At 36.4% G+C, this 16,698-nt stretch overlaps 1 protein-coding gene across 1 annotated transcript in view; it reads left to right on the top strand.

The window, feature by feature from the left end:
- FBXO3 (F-box protein 3) overlaps positions 1-15,044 on the top strand; it is a 32,363-nt gene extending 17,319 nt beyond the window's left edge. The window contains exons 5-11 of the mRNA XM_043580910.1: positions 552-756; positions 1,883-1,928; positions 4,744-4,828; positions 5,667-5,789; positions 7,550-7,665; positions 8,415-8,605; positions 13,843-15,044. Coding sequence (XP_043436845.1) covers positions 552-756; positions 1,883-1,928; positions 4,744-4,828; positions 5,667-5,789; positions 7,550-7,665; positions 8,415-8,605; positions 13,843-14,016 — 940 coding nt within the window. The 3' untranslated portion in view covers positions 14,017-15,044. The remainder of the gene's footprint in view (positions 1-551; positions 757-1,882; positions 1,929-4,743; positions 4,829-5,666; positions 5,790-7,549; positions 7,666-8,414; positions 8,606-13,842) is intronic.
- The last annotated feature ends 1,654 nt before the right edge of the window (positions 15,045-16,698 follow it).

Here is a 16,698-nt window from a genome sequence, read left to right as displayed (position 1 = left end):
AGGAATCCTATCATCAAGGATTCCTTCCATCAAGGTTCTTTCTATCAAGGACCAATACCTATGTTCTCATGTATATGCAGTGAGATCAGTTTAGACCCCATGCATCCAAAGTTTATGAAAATTTGGGCAAGGCTTAGGTTGGTTTACACTGATATTGTCTGGTAGGTTAGGGTAAGCTAAAGGTTGTAGTAAGATAAAACTACCAGAGTTTACACCTTCAAACATTAAAATAGTCATACACGCATATATAGCAAAACACTAGCAAATCAGTATATTATGGCAAGATGGTCTTGAAAGCAATAAAATTATTTTTCTTTTAAAAAGGTCTTTAAGACATTTTAGACGCTTAAGCTTTTAATTTAGATCAGAATCTTTCCACTCAAGTGTTTGAATGTAAAGAAATTGTGGTGTTTTTGGTGTTCCCGCTTTAGAATGGACATATTCATCAGTTCTAATAAAGCTGTTGATGTAAACATCGTTCATCAAAAGGATGAAGCACAGCTGTTTGTTTGGCACTGCAATTGATTACATTTTTGAGTCTCTGTTCTTAGGTTGTTGGGAAGTATGGCGCTGTCCAATCACTATCGTTCTGAGGATTTGTTAGACGTCGATACGGCTGCTGGAGGCTTCCAGCAGAGACAGGGACTGAAATACTGTCTCCCTTTAACTTTTTGCATACATACTGGTTTGAGTCAGTACATAGCAGTGGAAGCTGCCGAGGGCCGAAACAAAAATGAAGTTTTCTACCAATGTCCAGTAAGTAGAGAGTGTTTTTAAATATGGCTGTAAGATGTGTTCTGATAAGTGTATAAATGTGTGCCTTAGGAATTTTCAGAACTGTAGAATGGCATAGAGCATTATACAACTTAATTATAGGCCCATCTAATTAGAGGGCTAATATCTGGCCGTAATATTCTGACATAATGAAATGCCAGAAGACATTGGATAATCAATGCAAACCACTGTGCACAGAGGGAGGGCTGTGATATGTGTTAAGGTAATTCAAATTTAAGGAAAACGAATGAGATTTTGTTGAAGTAATTGTAATATACATTTCCAACTTAAAAAATTTAGCTTTTGAACATCAATCGATTCAAGTTCTGAGTGCAATAGAAACGTTTTAAACACTTCATTAGATAGCTTGAGTTCTTGAAAAATAATGACTTTTTTTTGGGAGGCTTTTGTTATGATTTTAGTATAAACACAGACAGTGTGGTGTTTGGTTTCATTCTTACTTCTTCAGTTCTTTGTAATTTTGTAGTTGTAGATCTTCTGGCTTCATTTTTGCCAAGATGTGAACTTTTAACTTAAAAGAAGAATTTAAAGTAGAAAATCATAGGTATCGCAGAGACGTGACTCCATATAACATTTAAAATATTTAAAGAGCTTTCATAGCTTTTATTTCTTCCTAAGCATTTTCATGTCTTTTATCTCGTTTTTGACTTGCTACCTCTGTAAGGTTGTAGGATGATGGCTTGGTCTCTCCATTTACTGAGAGAAGTGACCAGTCTAGAATTGTTCAGGTCTCTTGACTCTGAATCCAGAGCCCTGTCTTAATAGGCTGTATTATCTTCTTACCTTAACTTCTTAACTTAAAGGATAATTTTTTTAGTTCACTGTAACAGTAATAGCAGTACATAAGTGGTTTAACTGTTATTGAGAAGTGCCTGGCACTCTTTTAAGGACTTTCTAGAAAGGGCCTAAATATAGAAATCCTAATAAGAGCAGGACTGAAAAGTGTAAGGAATGTCCGAGTGTTGGTTAGAGCACTTGTTATTTTGATCAATTTTGCCTTGTCTCCAGGGAAAGATGCAGGTAACAAACAATGAGAAATTAAGTAAAATATATTTTTCTCGATTATAATATTCTTTTTCTTGCCTAGGACCAAATGGCTCGGAATCCAGCTGCTATTGACATGTTTATCATAGGTAGGACAAAAAACAGTCTTCCTTTTCCTTTCTCCTTCCTTGTCAAAAAAATGAAGTTGGTAAAAACTTTTCCAATTACTTGATCAGCTGACAGTTTACACTTGTCCTTCTTACAGCTTGCTGGTTTAGAAAGTACTGCATCTAGGCCCTCATTCGAGTAGCCCTTGTACTTTGAATTTCTTTTCTATTTGGGAAAAAGCCATGCCCTGTGTAATCTTGTACTCCTGGGATTCTGCTGTAGAACAGTGAAATGAATAGAATTACTATGAGTATGTTTATATGTGTACACGCATGCACTTTCCATCAATCATATTAATACATAATTAGAGATATAGATAAAACAGCTTTATACCTATAAAGTCTGTGGGGCCAATTACAGTAAAATACTGGTGAGTCACACTAGAGATCTCCCAACAGCAGTCTTCAGAAACCAATGTAAACTCTGCCCGATGAACTCCTTGGCACAACTAGTTTTTCTTGGCCTTCAAAGGTATTTCTCACAGGATTTTGAGAACAATACAGTTTGTATGCAATTGCGGCTCACCTCTTTGCTATTCATCCAATCTTGTTTTGCTTAGATTTTCCTCCCTTAAGGGATGCTTCCTGACTATCCACTCTGCTTTTTAAAGGCACATATTACACATCCCCATATATTAATAGTAAAGGGGCCTTGGAGGCTAAGGTGTCTGCATTTAATTATATCTCCTAATTGGAACCTCGAACAGAGTATTAGTCTCCATTTGTTCCACACTGTGACACATTACGGATTTGTGGTATATGCTTCACAATATCAAGAAACTCTCACCCCTACGTGGTAAGTTACAAAAAAACTATTTAACTTAGCCTCTAGCTTTTAGCTCCCCCTGATTCCTGTAGTCTGTTGTTTCCAAGTTAAGTGCCCTCTGGGGAGTATGCCCCTTCTCACTGCCCTCTTTGGCATCTTTGCATAGCACATACCTTCAGAGGTGATCACCATGGCTCTAGAACAGTGGTGCTACTAATTTATAAACTAAAGACTTCCTGAACTCTAAGGTAAGCTACCAGCTGAGCTCTGTGAGTTTCTTATTCTTAGTTTGGTGCTGGTCTGACATGGTGTGGAAGGCCCCACCGCTACAGCAGAGTACTAAGGTCTGATGAATAGTATTCTAGTAGCTGGGATTTCTCCTGGAGTAAGAGAGCAGCAAAGCAAAAGATTTGAGATGCAGTGAGGGAGGAGAGATGGGGTGAGAAGTTAGTGCTGGGAGGAGAGATAAGAAAGTGGCTTCCTTTAAGCTGCCTTGATAAAACCCCAGTGTTATCAAAGAGACGCCAAGATATAGGCTTACTTTAAAAAGTAAACTACCTTGGAATATATAAATTACATCTTGATTCAACTAAGTTTGACTTTCTTGGAATTTTTGGTAAAACACAAGATGGAATCTCTTGGTGTTTGGTAAATTATTAACTGATATTTAAGAAAACTAGAAGCTGTTCAGATAAGTTGAGTAATGAAGACTACCTAGGAAATTTTGTCCTTATTTTAAAGAACACACTTGGGTGTGTGTTGTAATAAATTAAGATATATTAAAATACAACACCAATTTCTTTTTTAGGTAAACCATGAACAATTTGTGGTTTGGTTTTCTCACCGTAACATTTTATTCCATGAATTATACAAAATGATGTTTTAAACTTTACAGGGACATTACTAGTTCTAAAAACAAAATTGTAACTTCTTTGAATTTTAATGACATTATTCATGTGGCTCCTTAATATCTTGTTCAGAGTGGATAGATAGTAGGTGATCATTTGAATACAATAACATTCAATAAATAAAGGGTCAGAATAGGTCATTCATTAGTAGACACTGAGAAAAGAGCCTACTATTGTGGTTTCCCTTCTCTCGGTTGATGCCCTTAAAATTTTAAAGCTAGACACAAGACCCAAGCTTAAATTGTATCTTCTATTATTCTCTGAATAGTAGAATAGTAAGTAAATGCTATAAATTTAGCTCCAGTGTTCAGCATGGCAGAATGTAAGAACTGGGTTACTAGAAACAAGATTACAGAGAAATACAGAAAAACATTGATTAAGGGACTAATATTGCCAGGCACTGAGTTGTATTAATAGTAGATAATGGGGGTCTGAGAAAGTTATGTTATATTACCTAGGAGGGGCAAACATAATTCATGTAAATACTTGTCATTGATCCACTCGGTAGATCACGGATGTGTAGTCCGGTCTGGACAAGAAAATGGAGGTCGTTGAATATGGAGGACTGTAATGCATTTGAATCTGTAGAGGTGCAACTAGACTACTTTGGGATTGGTCTGATGCCCAGAACTCCACAGTGCCCTACCCTTGTTAGATGCCCGGACTGAGCCTGGCTTCTGCCAGAATTTCGTGCATGAGTCAGGACGTACCTGGGCCAAGGGTATACCCTGATCATCTGAGGATAGGTGCTGATATTTTTCCTGTAGTTTCTTCTAAACATAGCTGTATCTCTTTTGTTCCATATGTTCTAGAAATTATAGACAGAAGAAGGCTTTTTATTCTTGTACCAGCACAAAATAAAGTTTAAAAATTTATTATTGAATTATAAGCATAAAAATAGTTTGCAGGTAGATGGAAGATTCCCTAGCAGGGTAGTTGAGAATGAGATGAGAATTGAGAATGGAAATTGATCTGTGAACGGTAAGTAGAAGTGTATCTGTGTTTCTAGTTTTGACCTCATATCTTAAGCATAGAGAAATTACCATTGTTTACTTGTTTCCTGTACAGATTTTGCAAAAATTATTTGTCCTTTTCTTCCTCCCCACCCCTTCCTGGTTTATAGGTGCTACTTTTACTGACTGGTTTACTTCTTATGTCAACAATGTTGTATCGGGTGGCTTCCCTATCATCAGAGACCAGATTTTCAGGTATTTCACTCAAGACTTTTTGAATAAAAATATTTGTAAATCAGAAAAAAACATGAGTTACAGATCTTGAGATGAAGTTTGGAAGAAGGTTAATAATAGAACCTCTCGTTTTCTTAAATGCCACTACTTTATTGTCACTTTAAAGCCACATTCAGACACTTGGAGAGGCAACATTTTTCTTCTCTTGAAGGATCAAGAGAAAAAACTGATTTTGATTTAGAAGTTAGGGCTTTGTAGTATAGTTTCTTTTTATACATAGTTTCCTTTGGGGTGGGGGAAGCTGTTTGCCAGTTAATGGATTTATTTTGAATAGGAAGTCAGTAACTACTAACTCCTGGCAAATACTATTTATTGTCTCTAAATGAACCCTCCAGGTGTGACAGATAGTAGTAGAGGCAATATTGGTTCACAGTAGCCTGGTTGGCAGAAATGACCAATTAGTTAGAAATTAGAGGTCTCTAGAATAACTTGCTAACACATTTTATTGTCAGAGCCACTGTTGATAGGACTTTCAGGTGTCCCAAAAGTTTCCTGGCTCTGAAAAATGAGATAAACTCTTTTCAGTTTCCAGTTTAATCAGTGAATCATTACTGGAACCACTGCTCATTGAGCCTTGGCTGCTGTCCTTACAGATCTAAAGTCTTCAAGGTTTTCTAGTTCATAATTTATAGTTTTCTTCTAAGCTGAAAGGGACTATACCTTTACGTTCCCAAATATGGTTTAAATTTTTGATCCTAAAATGAAGTAAAAGCCATTTCACACTGTATCTTGAGATCTTTCATCTTAGAGACTTGAAGTTAGTTGATTAAAAAATGTTTAATGTTTTAAAATTATCTAGATATGTTCATGATCCAGAGTGTGTAGCAACAACTGGGGACATTACAGTGTCAGTTTCCACGTCGTTTCTGCCAGAACTTAGCTCTGTACATCCACCCCACTACTTCTTCACATACCGAATCAGGTGAGAACTGTAAATGGGGTTGCCTTTCAGTTAATGGTGGGCTATATCCTGTGGTTGTGTTGTTCTCTCCCCTTTGACATGATACATGAAACACATTTTGAAAGACAGCTTCTTGCTGAGGTGTGGAGGAACGTGGATAACAAAATTTTTTATAAGCTAGTGTCCGTAAGGGACTTGAGTTTCCAGTAACCTCCAAGTTACTTATTTCTTGCAGATGTACTGTGTTTAAAGAATTGTGCCAGGTTCCTTGAGGTGGACACTAAGTTGTAATCATCATGAAAGCTCTCTGTGAGAGTTGTAATGCATTCCAGAAGCTATCAAATTGCCCAGGATGAAACCGTGCATTTTAAATTTCAGTTAGCTTGCCTATATTCAGTTAAAAATCAAATATTTATTAGGTGCTGCCTAGTATCAGACACGGTGTTAAGCACTGGATTTGGTTAAATAAAAAACAAATATTAAATTCACTTTAATTTTTTTTTTTCAACGTTTATTTATTTTCGGGACAGAGAGAGACAGAGCATGAACAGGGGAGGGGCAGAGAGAGAGGGAGACACAGAATCGGAAACAGGCTCCAGGCTCTGAGCCATCAGCCCAGAGCCTGACGCGGGGCTCGAACTCCTGGACCGTGAGATCGTGACCTGGCTGAAGTCGGACTCTTAACCGACTGCGCCACCCAGAAGCCCCTTAAATTCGCTTTAATTAGAAGTACTCTGAGCTGTGACATAAAGATAGCTCATTGCTCTAAGGGATTAAGGATACTTTGTTTTTAGATTTATTTTTATATTTATTTTTTATGATGTGTTATATATATTTGAAAAGTACATATACATGCATATATATACACTGGAAATATTTTTGCTACCATATACTAACCAGGGAGCATCATAGGATTTTGGTATTATATGCAGCCTTTGATATATCCAGTTACATATGTGCAGATGTTTGTGTTTTGGATTTTTTTTTAAGTGTATTTATTTTTGAGAGAGAGCCTGCAAGTGTGAGCAAGAGAGGGGCAGAGAGAGAGGAGAGAGAATCCCAAGCAGGCTCCGCGCTGTCAGCACAGAGCCCAGTGTGGGGCTCAATCTCAAGGACTATGGGATCATGACCTGAGCTGAAATCAAAAGTTGGATGCTTAACTGACTGAGCCACCCAGGCGCCCTGATGTTTGTTATTTTAATTGTTTAATTCAAATCCTGCCTCGGCTTGAAACATGCTTAAAATTATAATACCGACACTTGCTTATAGGGTACTCAAAATAAGGGACAGCAGATTCCTAGAGAAAAGGGGGAAATAATAGTATTGGGAAACAGTCAAGGTGTAATCCTAGTAACTGACTAGTGACATTTTGCTTTGAGCTTTCTAGAAACAAAAGGGAAACGTCCTGTGAAAAAGAAACAGAAATTTTTCATTGCACTGAATTCTAGTAAGCATTTCATACATTCATCTTTACTTGAACAGCAAAAGATTATTATCACCCAGTGTGTTTATAAATTTTTATGTTGCCCTTTCTATTGTTGATTCTTACGGAAAGTCAAGTGAGCAAATTGAGTGAAAGCATTTCTGTGGGAGAGTCAAGCTAATCAAGCCATTATCTTTGAGAATTTATAGGAATAGATGGTTAACACAGACGTTGGGTTGGGTTTCTTAATTTCCTTTGGGAACTTTTTCATAGTCTTAGTCCAAATATTATAGCTCTTAAACAAAAGAAACAAAATCAGGCCAGATTTGTGTCTCTACCACCCCATTCCCTTCTCCAGGATTGAAATGTCAAAGGATGCACTTCCTGAGAAGGCTTGTCAGTTGGACAGTCGCTATTGGAGAATAACGAATGCTAAAGGTGATGTAGAAGAAGTTCAAGGACCTGGAGTAGTTGGTATGTAACTTGAGATTTGGGTTTACATATCAGTTGCCTCTAAGACATTTTGGAGAGCATCTATGTTGCATACAGCTTGGAAAATGCATGATGTAGTCAGTGGATAAGACTGATCTTTTAATAGCTGTGTTTCCAATGTGAAAGATATCATAGATTTTGGGCTTTCTTTGACTCCAATATTTGCTTCATAAATATAATGTGTAAAGATCATTATTCTATTAGATTAGTACCTTAAACATGAACTTTTCTAAAATTATAGCAAACAATTATTCAGGGATTGATTTTCCGTTCTGTAGATCACCCGAGTTCTTTATTTGCTTCTTAAGTTCTTTATTTTTTTTTTTTTTTCGGTGGGATAATTATTTGTTATCATATTCTGTGGTTACTGGGCATAGAGCAGAAGGAGAAAATAAATTTCATACTGGTCATCTCTTTGAAATTTGGGGGAAATGTTAAAATCAGTAGCTCAGATTTTTATCTGTGGATTTCAATCATCTTTAGCTCTGATTGTCATTGACATTCAGCTTTTTAAAAGATTATGATTATCTTAAGTTTCTGAACCCTAATACCATCACTGTTAACATTTTGCTATGTTTCCTTTTAGTTGTTTTTTTTTTTCTAATCGTGCATTTACTTTAACATAGTTTGCATAATCCCACAGAGGGCATTATCTTATTTGCTGTGATGAAGAACTGAATTATAAAATTCAAGGTATAAACCTTGGTTTCTTATTACTGTCTTCTCTGCAGGTGAATTTCCAATCATCAGCCCAGGTCGGGTATATGAATATACAAGTTGTACCACATTTTCTACAACATCAGGATATATGGAAGGATATTATACCTTCCATTTTCTTTACTTTAAAGACAAGATCTTTAATGTTGCTATTCCCCGATTCCATATGGCTTGTCCAACATTCAGGGTGTCTATAGCCCGATTGGTGAGTTAAATTTTCCTCTGGGACTGATTTATGTGACTTTGTAGAATTAACTCCACAGAAGGATTTTGTTGATTAGCCAGACAAATGGTTTACAAATGGTGTTCCCAGAGAACCCTAGAGATTCTGTGGAAATATCATGGGGGGGCCATGTGAATATGTAGGGGTGGTGGATAATAAGTAAGCTAGACTGCATACACTTCAATCAGAGTAACTCTACTGTTAGCTGTTTTTTTGTTTTGTTTTTTGTTTTTCATAGACGTCACTTTTTTTGAGCAGTTTTAGATTCATAGAAAATTGAGCAGAAGGTACAGAAATTTCCCAAATACCCCTGCCCCCATGCATGCACAGACTTCCCCATTATCAGTAGCTCCTACCAGAGTGGTATTTTTGTTAACAGTTGATGAACCTACATTAGCATATCAAAATCACCCAAAATCCATAGTCTACATTTGGGTTCACTCTTGGTGTTAGATATTCTGTGGGTTTGGACAAATGTATAATGACACGTATCCACCATCATAGTATCATGTAAAATAGTTACTGGTTTTAAAGGTTCAGTCTCTTTTCCACTGTTTCCAAAAACAATTCTGTGGCCTAATGAGAAACACCACACTAGACCAGTTAGAACAGGCTTTATTTTATTTCATTAAGATTAGGAAAACAATTTCTTGCAGTGTTTTTGCTAAAAATCCCAATTTTGTAAAGTAATACAAATATCCTATAGAGAGACTACTAAAAGTACAAGTCTACCCATTAAACCCTCTTTGTAGTCGTCTCTCTTTGGGATTGTTTCCTAAATCAACTGGGTATAATTTTAAAATCTCATCTTTAGGATTACCTTATGATTGTGGCAGTACCCCAATCTTATGGATTATAAAAGTTTATGGATTAAAGAGAATTTGGAGGCTCCAGCTATATAATAGGAATAAAATAAAATATGACTTGTATACCCAGAATGTAACTGAGTCATAGGCGTTGAATGTTCAGAGAGGGCCCTCCGGCTCCTGGGATGACCCTGATGGGCGAGTCCAAGATAAGTGTGGGAAGATGTACATGATATTAATCAGGCCTAGAGCTGACACATTCCCCGTTTGGAAAGAGAAGGATAATGTTGAGACTGTAGGCCATTACGCTTGCATGTCTGGTGAAAAGGATCTACAGTCTGGGTTTGGAAGTGAAGTTTAGCTTCCCTCCCAGTGGAAGAATGCTTTCTACTGTATATTTCCAGCACCAGGAATTTGTTACTTCCTATAACATTCTCCTGTTTTTGACCAGTCCAGTTTCTGTATGAGATTGGTATCACCTATGAATGTTTGATACAGCTCATTAGTGAAGCCATCTGGCACTAGAGTTCTCTTGGTGGGAAAGTTTGAAATAGGAATTTAATTTCTATAATGTATTTTCTATTGCTTCTTGTTTCACTCTTGGTAATTTGTGTCTTTCAAGGAATTTGTCCATTTTGTCTAAATGTTGAACTTACTGGCATAAAATTATTTACAATATTCCCTTGATATCCTTTTAATGGCCGCAAGAACTGTAGTCATATGCCCTTTTTTGCTCTTAATATTGGTAATTTATATCTTTTGTTGATCAGTTCACCTAAGGGGTTATCCCTTTTACTAGTCATTTGAAAGAACAACTTTGGGTTTCACTGGTTTTCTCTATTGTTTGCTCATTTTCTATTTCATTGATTTCTGCAGTTATATTTATTTATCTCCTCCTACCACTTTGGGGTTCGTTTGTTTTTTTACCAGCTTCTTAAGGTAGAAGTTTAGATTATTGACTTTAGGCCTTTCTTTTCGCTAAAGCACTGTTTTGGCTGTGTTTCATAAATTTCGATATTTTGTTTTCAATAACATTTAATTCGAAATATTCTCAAATTTCCCTTGTAATTTAATTTTGGTCTGTAACTTTTCTAAAAATGTGTTAATTTTCAAACATTTGGAGGTTTTCCAGTTAATTCTTGTTTAATAATTTCTAATTTTGTTATGGTTAGAGAACTCACTGTGTGTAGTTTCAACCCTTTTAAATGTTTTATGTCCCAGCATTATGGTCTATTTTGGTAACTAATCCTTGTGTATTTGAAAAGAATGTATATTCTGCTGTCCGTGGGCATATTATACTATAAATGATAGTTTAGATTGGTTGACTGTTTTCAAATCTTCTATATACTAACTGATTTTTTTTTGTCCTTGTTCTCTGAAAGATGATTGTTGAAATCTCCAACCACAATTAGTTTCGTCCATTTCTCTTTTTAATTCTATCAGATATGCTTCATGTATTTTGAAGCTCTATAATTATATGCAAATATGCTTGGGATTCTTATGTTTTTTTAATGAAGTGCTTTCTTTTATTATTATGAAATCTCTCTCTCTGTCTCTGATAATATTTCTTGTCCTAAAGTTGCTAATATTCCAGACGTAAAGTGTAAAGAATGTTGAGGTTTGTTTGGGCAGGCAGTTAAGTTACTGTGGGGTCAGCTTGCTCCTGTTGAGACTTGTTTTTAATGTTTGTTAGGGTGGGGTATAAAGTAGTCTTTAATTTAGGACAGTAGTTCTCAAACTTTTCGGTCTCATGGCTCCCTTAAACTTTTAAAAATTATTGAGGACTTCAAAGAACTCTTGTTTATATGGGTTATATCAATATTTATCATGTTAGAAATGAAAACTGAGAAGTTTTATAATATTTACATACTCTTTTTTTAAAGTTTACAATTTTTAAATTTATAATTTTAAATTATAATAATAAACTCATTACATGTTCAACCCTCTTAACCATGTTCTTACTTATTTAGAGTTTTAATTTCCTCCCAACCACAAATAAGCATATAAAATTTTGACATGCCTTGTGGAAAATGTTTCTCTCTCTCTCAAGGATGAGAAATCAATAAAAGAAATGAGAATTCTGGACTTACTTCTAATCAACATGAAAGAGGCAGTGGGGATTGTATTTGTATTGTGTTGTACTTGTATTGTACCTTCCCTGTGGAAATACTTGTTTTCTTGATATGGAAATGGAATTGTTCTCCTTTTTTGTGCCCTGACCATATGATAATTATTGTACTTAATACTTGGCTTTTGCTTTATACTTTGAATGTCACTATAAAATATACTTTTGGTTGATCTTAAGCCTTTTCTTGCTCTAGGTGGGTTTGTTGTTTGCTTTTGGACACTTGAGAGGTTCCCGCTGCTTATTTATTTCCATCTTACCCCTGTGCGCCTCTTTCCATCTGCTGCTTCTGTGTGTACACTTTTATCAGAGACCATCAGCAATCTCCCTCTTTAGCCGCGTTGATTTCTTTAACAGTTTTTTCTGTTCTCTTCTTCATTAAGATGACTAATGATCATGCTACCTGAATTTAATGTTTTAGAATTTCCTAAGCCTTCCCCGTCGCCCCTTTGGAACCTTCTACTGAATTTTAAAGTCTTCATTCCCTAGATTGAGAAAATAAAAAAATAAAAATAATGGAATATCATGTCATATTTATGTATATTTTCTCTGATTGTTGTTAATGTTGTTGTTATTAGTGTTATAATAAATCCTAAGTGACAATCCTTTGACAGCTCCTAAAGAACAATTTCTTTCTCCCACATTAATTAATTTGCTTGCTCAACAAATATTATTGAGTACCTACTAGGTGCTGGGGGAAATGCAGTGAACAACACAGCCAAAATCTGCCTTCGGGGATGTAATGTACAGCACGGTGACCATAGTTAATGCTGTATTGCCTATTTGAAAGTTGCTAAGAGAATCAATCTTAAAAGTTCTCATCACAAGAAGACATTCTGTAACTATGTACGGTGACGGATGTTAACTAGACTTACTGTGGTGATCATTTTGTAATATATACAAATATCAACTCATTATGTTGTACACCTGGAACTCATGTCATGTTGTATGTCAATTATACCTCAATAAAAAAAAAAAAAAGAAAGTTGAGGAAATTAAAAACAAAACAACACAAAAAAACCTCTGCCTTGGAATTTACATTCTAGCTGGAAGAGACAAGGGTAGCAAATAAACACTATCTAGTTATACCAAGTAGTAAAAAGTGCTCTGGAGAAAAATCAGAGTAAAGGATATAAGGAGTGTCTGTTGGGTTGTTCTCATATAAAGATATGTTGGGGAATGCCTCGGTGACATGTGATTTGAGACTTGAAAGAAGTAGAGGGAGCCAGGTGGATTTATGTGGGAGAATGGTGTTCCAAACAAAAGAACAGCAAGTGCAAAGGCCCTGAAGCACTCATGTTACATAAACATAATACTAATGCTTGGTATGTTTGAAGAATTGCAAGAAGGCCGATGTAGCTGGAGTGCAGTGACTGGGGGAGAGTGGTCAGAGATGAGATCAGAGGGGTAGTGAGTGCTGGATATGAAATGCCATAAAGGCCTCGGGGGAAGGGCTTTTGCTGACATCACATCCCACATTTCCCAGTACTTCCTACATCACCACCTAGGTGCTCCCTGCTGTTCAGAACTCTGTCCCATATAGCAACTCCTCTCATTGAGTCTTCAAATGTATGAAAGAGAAAAACTGACAGCAGAGTAAATCAAGACCTGATTAGAGACACTATTTAAGCAGAATTGAAGTTTCCATGAGATGATCAGATATTGCGTGTTCAACCTCACTATTGCCCTATTCAGAGAGCCTTCAGTGAGTTAATTTCAAAGTAGAGGCTACCCATGGTGGTTGAATTGAATCGATGTGTCTTTATAGTAGGAGCTCCATAGAAATCTAGTAAACCTCGTGACAGTACATAAAAGTTACCAGTAGAGGTCATACCTTATTAATATTTTTGCATCATCTTTTCTACAAGCATATAGATTAATAAAGAATTGTTACTTAATCCACTGAAATAAATTCAGTAAAATTTTATCTTGGGTTGTTAGGAGTGGTCTGTTGGCTACCTTGTACAAATTATCAACTACCAGGTAAAAAATAAATACTGTATTAATGAAATATATCTACCATTAAAGCCACATTGAGCATTCTAAAACGTGTATATATATATATATATGTATAGATACATATATATATTCTTGCATCAGCATACATATATGTATCTATACATATATAGATTCTTGCATCAGCATATGCATTATGAAAATACATTGTTCAAGTCTATAGAAATTCATATATGGCATGTCCAGTTATTTATAGATAAGTGAGAACTTACATAAAATAAGTATAAAACACTGATGGAAGTTCTTATCAAAAGATTGTCTTCTCTTTCAAGGAAATGGGTCCTGACGAATATGAAGAGATGGAAGAGGAAGAAGAAGAGGAGGAGGAGGAAGACGATGACGATTCGGCAGATATGGACGAATCTGATGAAGATGACGAGGAAGAGAGACGAAGGAGAGTCTTTGATGTTCCCATTCGCAGGCGCCGCTGCTCTCGCCTTTTCTAGCAAGGATCTGCAGGCGGGAAGCACTGGCATGAATCCAGTTTGTTAAGTAGATTTCTCAATAATGTAAATAACTAAACTGTTCTCAGCACATAGCAGGAAAACTAGCATGAAATGTTGTTCCAGGCCCTGGGTTCTCTGCGACACTGCATTAGGAATTGGATTGTTTTGGTTTGTTTTGTGTTTCTGAGGTAGAGGAGGAAATGGGAATCGTTTTTTTTTTTCCTTCTTTTTTTCCCCCTCTTTTAGAAGTCCATGGGTGAATAGTTCTGTAGCTAAAGAACAGACATTGCTTTGCTTTAAAAGATTTTATACTTCTACAGATAGGGAAATGGGAAGGAACTGTTTTGAATAAGGATTTTTAAATGTAGCAGAAATACCTACACAGGGATAGAGAGAAGCTATGTGACTGAATGATTCTGTGAAAAGACTTCTTGCAGTTGTGAATTATTTAGAAATGAACAGAATTTGTAATTAGGCTAATCCATTTAGTGATTCCTATATATTTTGTACTCCCGGGGAACTAATTGACCTAATAGTTTGAATGCTAGTTGTTTGTCCTTTCTTAGACAATCTGTCCTTGAATTTAAAGTTTTCATCACTACAACCTCGAACTTAAAGTCTTTATCACTATGACCTTGGCCTTGCATTCAGTCTTCAACTCTACCAACCTTGAGTTTAATTTAAAACCTGCAACATGACAACCTTGAATTTAATTTAAAGTCTTTAGTGCAATGACCTTTTTTCATATTGTTCACAGATGCATCGTTTTCAAAATGTGTGTAAAACTATGTGTTGTGTGGTTTATTAACAGAAGAATCTTCACGATGTCTCATGTAGTCTAAATCTGTAAATACTGCTTCTGTTTTGTTTCTCCTTTATACACTTGACTGTCTAACTTTGTGATAAGTGACATGAATTTTATGTTAAGTATAAACATGAATTTTTTTGTAATTATACAATTAAGAGTTTGGAATGACATCCTCCAAGTGGCAAAAAACTCACATTTTAAAAACGAATTTTGGTTCTGATCCTGTATTTTGTGTAATTGCCTATTTTCCATAAACTAATATTAATCATCCTTTGCACCTTTCCATCTTAAGATGGGAAATGAAATTGAAATTCATTGTCCTGTTGCCAGAGGCCCATTCAAAGTCATTTCCTGGCTTTGACTATACCCTGTCATATGCTCTACTTTCTGTTTTCTGCAAGAATAGTTCTTTTGTAGGGAAAACTGTAGGAAGAGGGAAGTATATGCCGGGTTAAGCAGCTGCCCCCAGGGACTATGAAGACCCTTTCATATTGTCTCGTGTCAAAATGTTCTGAAATGGAGTAAGTAGTTTTTCCTGCTTATTTTTTAATTTTATCATCAGTCTACCAAATCCTTCTATTATGCCTATCTCTCCCTTTAAAAAAAAAAAAAAGCCAACGTACTGAGCTTTAAAAAGAGAAAGTTTCCCAGTAAAGCAATAATTTAAAACTAGTTAATGTGGAAAGTTAAAGCTGGTCCCAGCATCCCTTGCCATTTTTGCTTCTTTGTCTTTTCTGGCTGACCTCTCCTCTCTATTCACAGAATACTCAGGATGCCCCACATCTCCCCTGCAACCCCATTCAATTATTGCTTCTCAGAATACTTCAGGCTTATTTATCCTCTCATTTAAATTCACTTTCTCTTAGCATGTTGAATGAATGACCTCTCATTCATAACCAAGGTATGACTGATTGGTTGACAACATGCTCAAGTGTTGTATTTCATTGGCAAGAATGTGCATTCACACATAAAAGGGATCTAATGGTTGGCCAGCCTAAGCTTTTGTAGAGCGAAGCCCAGGTATAGTGAAGGCGGAGGTCCCTTGAGACCACTATCTATCTTTCACTCATTTGCCTAAAGCTTGATGTATCAGTTAGGATGAGACAGATACCTAAATGAACAGCAGCAAATAGTTTAGGGGTTATTTTTCTCTTGTGAAAAGTCAGGGGTGACTAGTTGAGGACTGACACAGTGGCCCAGTGGTGTCATCATTTGCAGATTCCTTCCAGGTTTCTGTTCTGCCATCCTTTGCACAAGGCCTTAATCATAAAGGTCACCTCGTGGTTGCAAGATGGCAGCTGCAGTCCTATTATAACCCAGGAAGGATGATGAGAAAAGGGACCAATTAAATGGAAAGTAAAGTCAAACATAAGGCTGGAGAGGATGGTTTTCAACCGTCCTGTGAACAGGTAGAAAAGTGGGGGAGGGGGGTACACGTAAGGACAGTGATGCAGAAATTAACACAGGCAGCATGGAGACCTGGTGTGAAGGACTTGTAATACTCCAAGTAAGACATGCTACCAGCTTGAATTAGAGCATTAGCAGTGGGAGTGGACTGAAAAGACAAAACCGATATCTACATGATTATGTAGGAGTTGGTGATTAGATGTGAAAGAGTGGAAGAAATCAAAGTTGATTCCCAGGTTTCTGGCTTCATTTATGAAAAACAAAGTTTGCAGGAAATCCAGTTGGACACTGGAGATGAAATTCGGACACATTTTGAATTCAAGAAGCCTGTAGGACACACTAGTTCCAGCAGTCAGGTATGAATATGAAAACTGAGGGAGAGTGGTCAGGAATGGAGAATATAGATTTGCAAATTACCTGCAAACACACATCCCCAAGGTAAAACCAAGCAGATGCAGTGTTCTCGC

Source organism: Prionailurus bengalensis, chromosome D1 (assembly GCF_016509475.1).
Source record: "Prionailurus bengalensis isolate Pbe53 chromosome D1, Fcat_Pben_1.1_paternal_pri, whole genome shotgun sequence".
Taxonomy (NCBI): Eukaryota; Metazoa; Chordata; class Mammalia; order Carnivora; family Felidae; genus Prionailurus; species Prionailurus bengalensis.
Note: the sequence above shows the minus strand (reverse complement) of the source record. Positions and strands in the feature narration are given on the sequence as shown.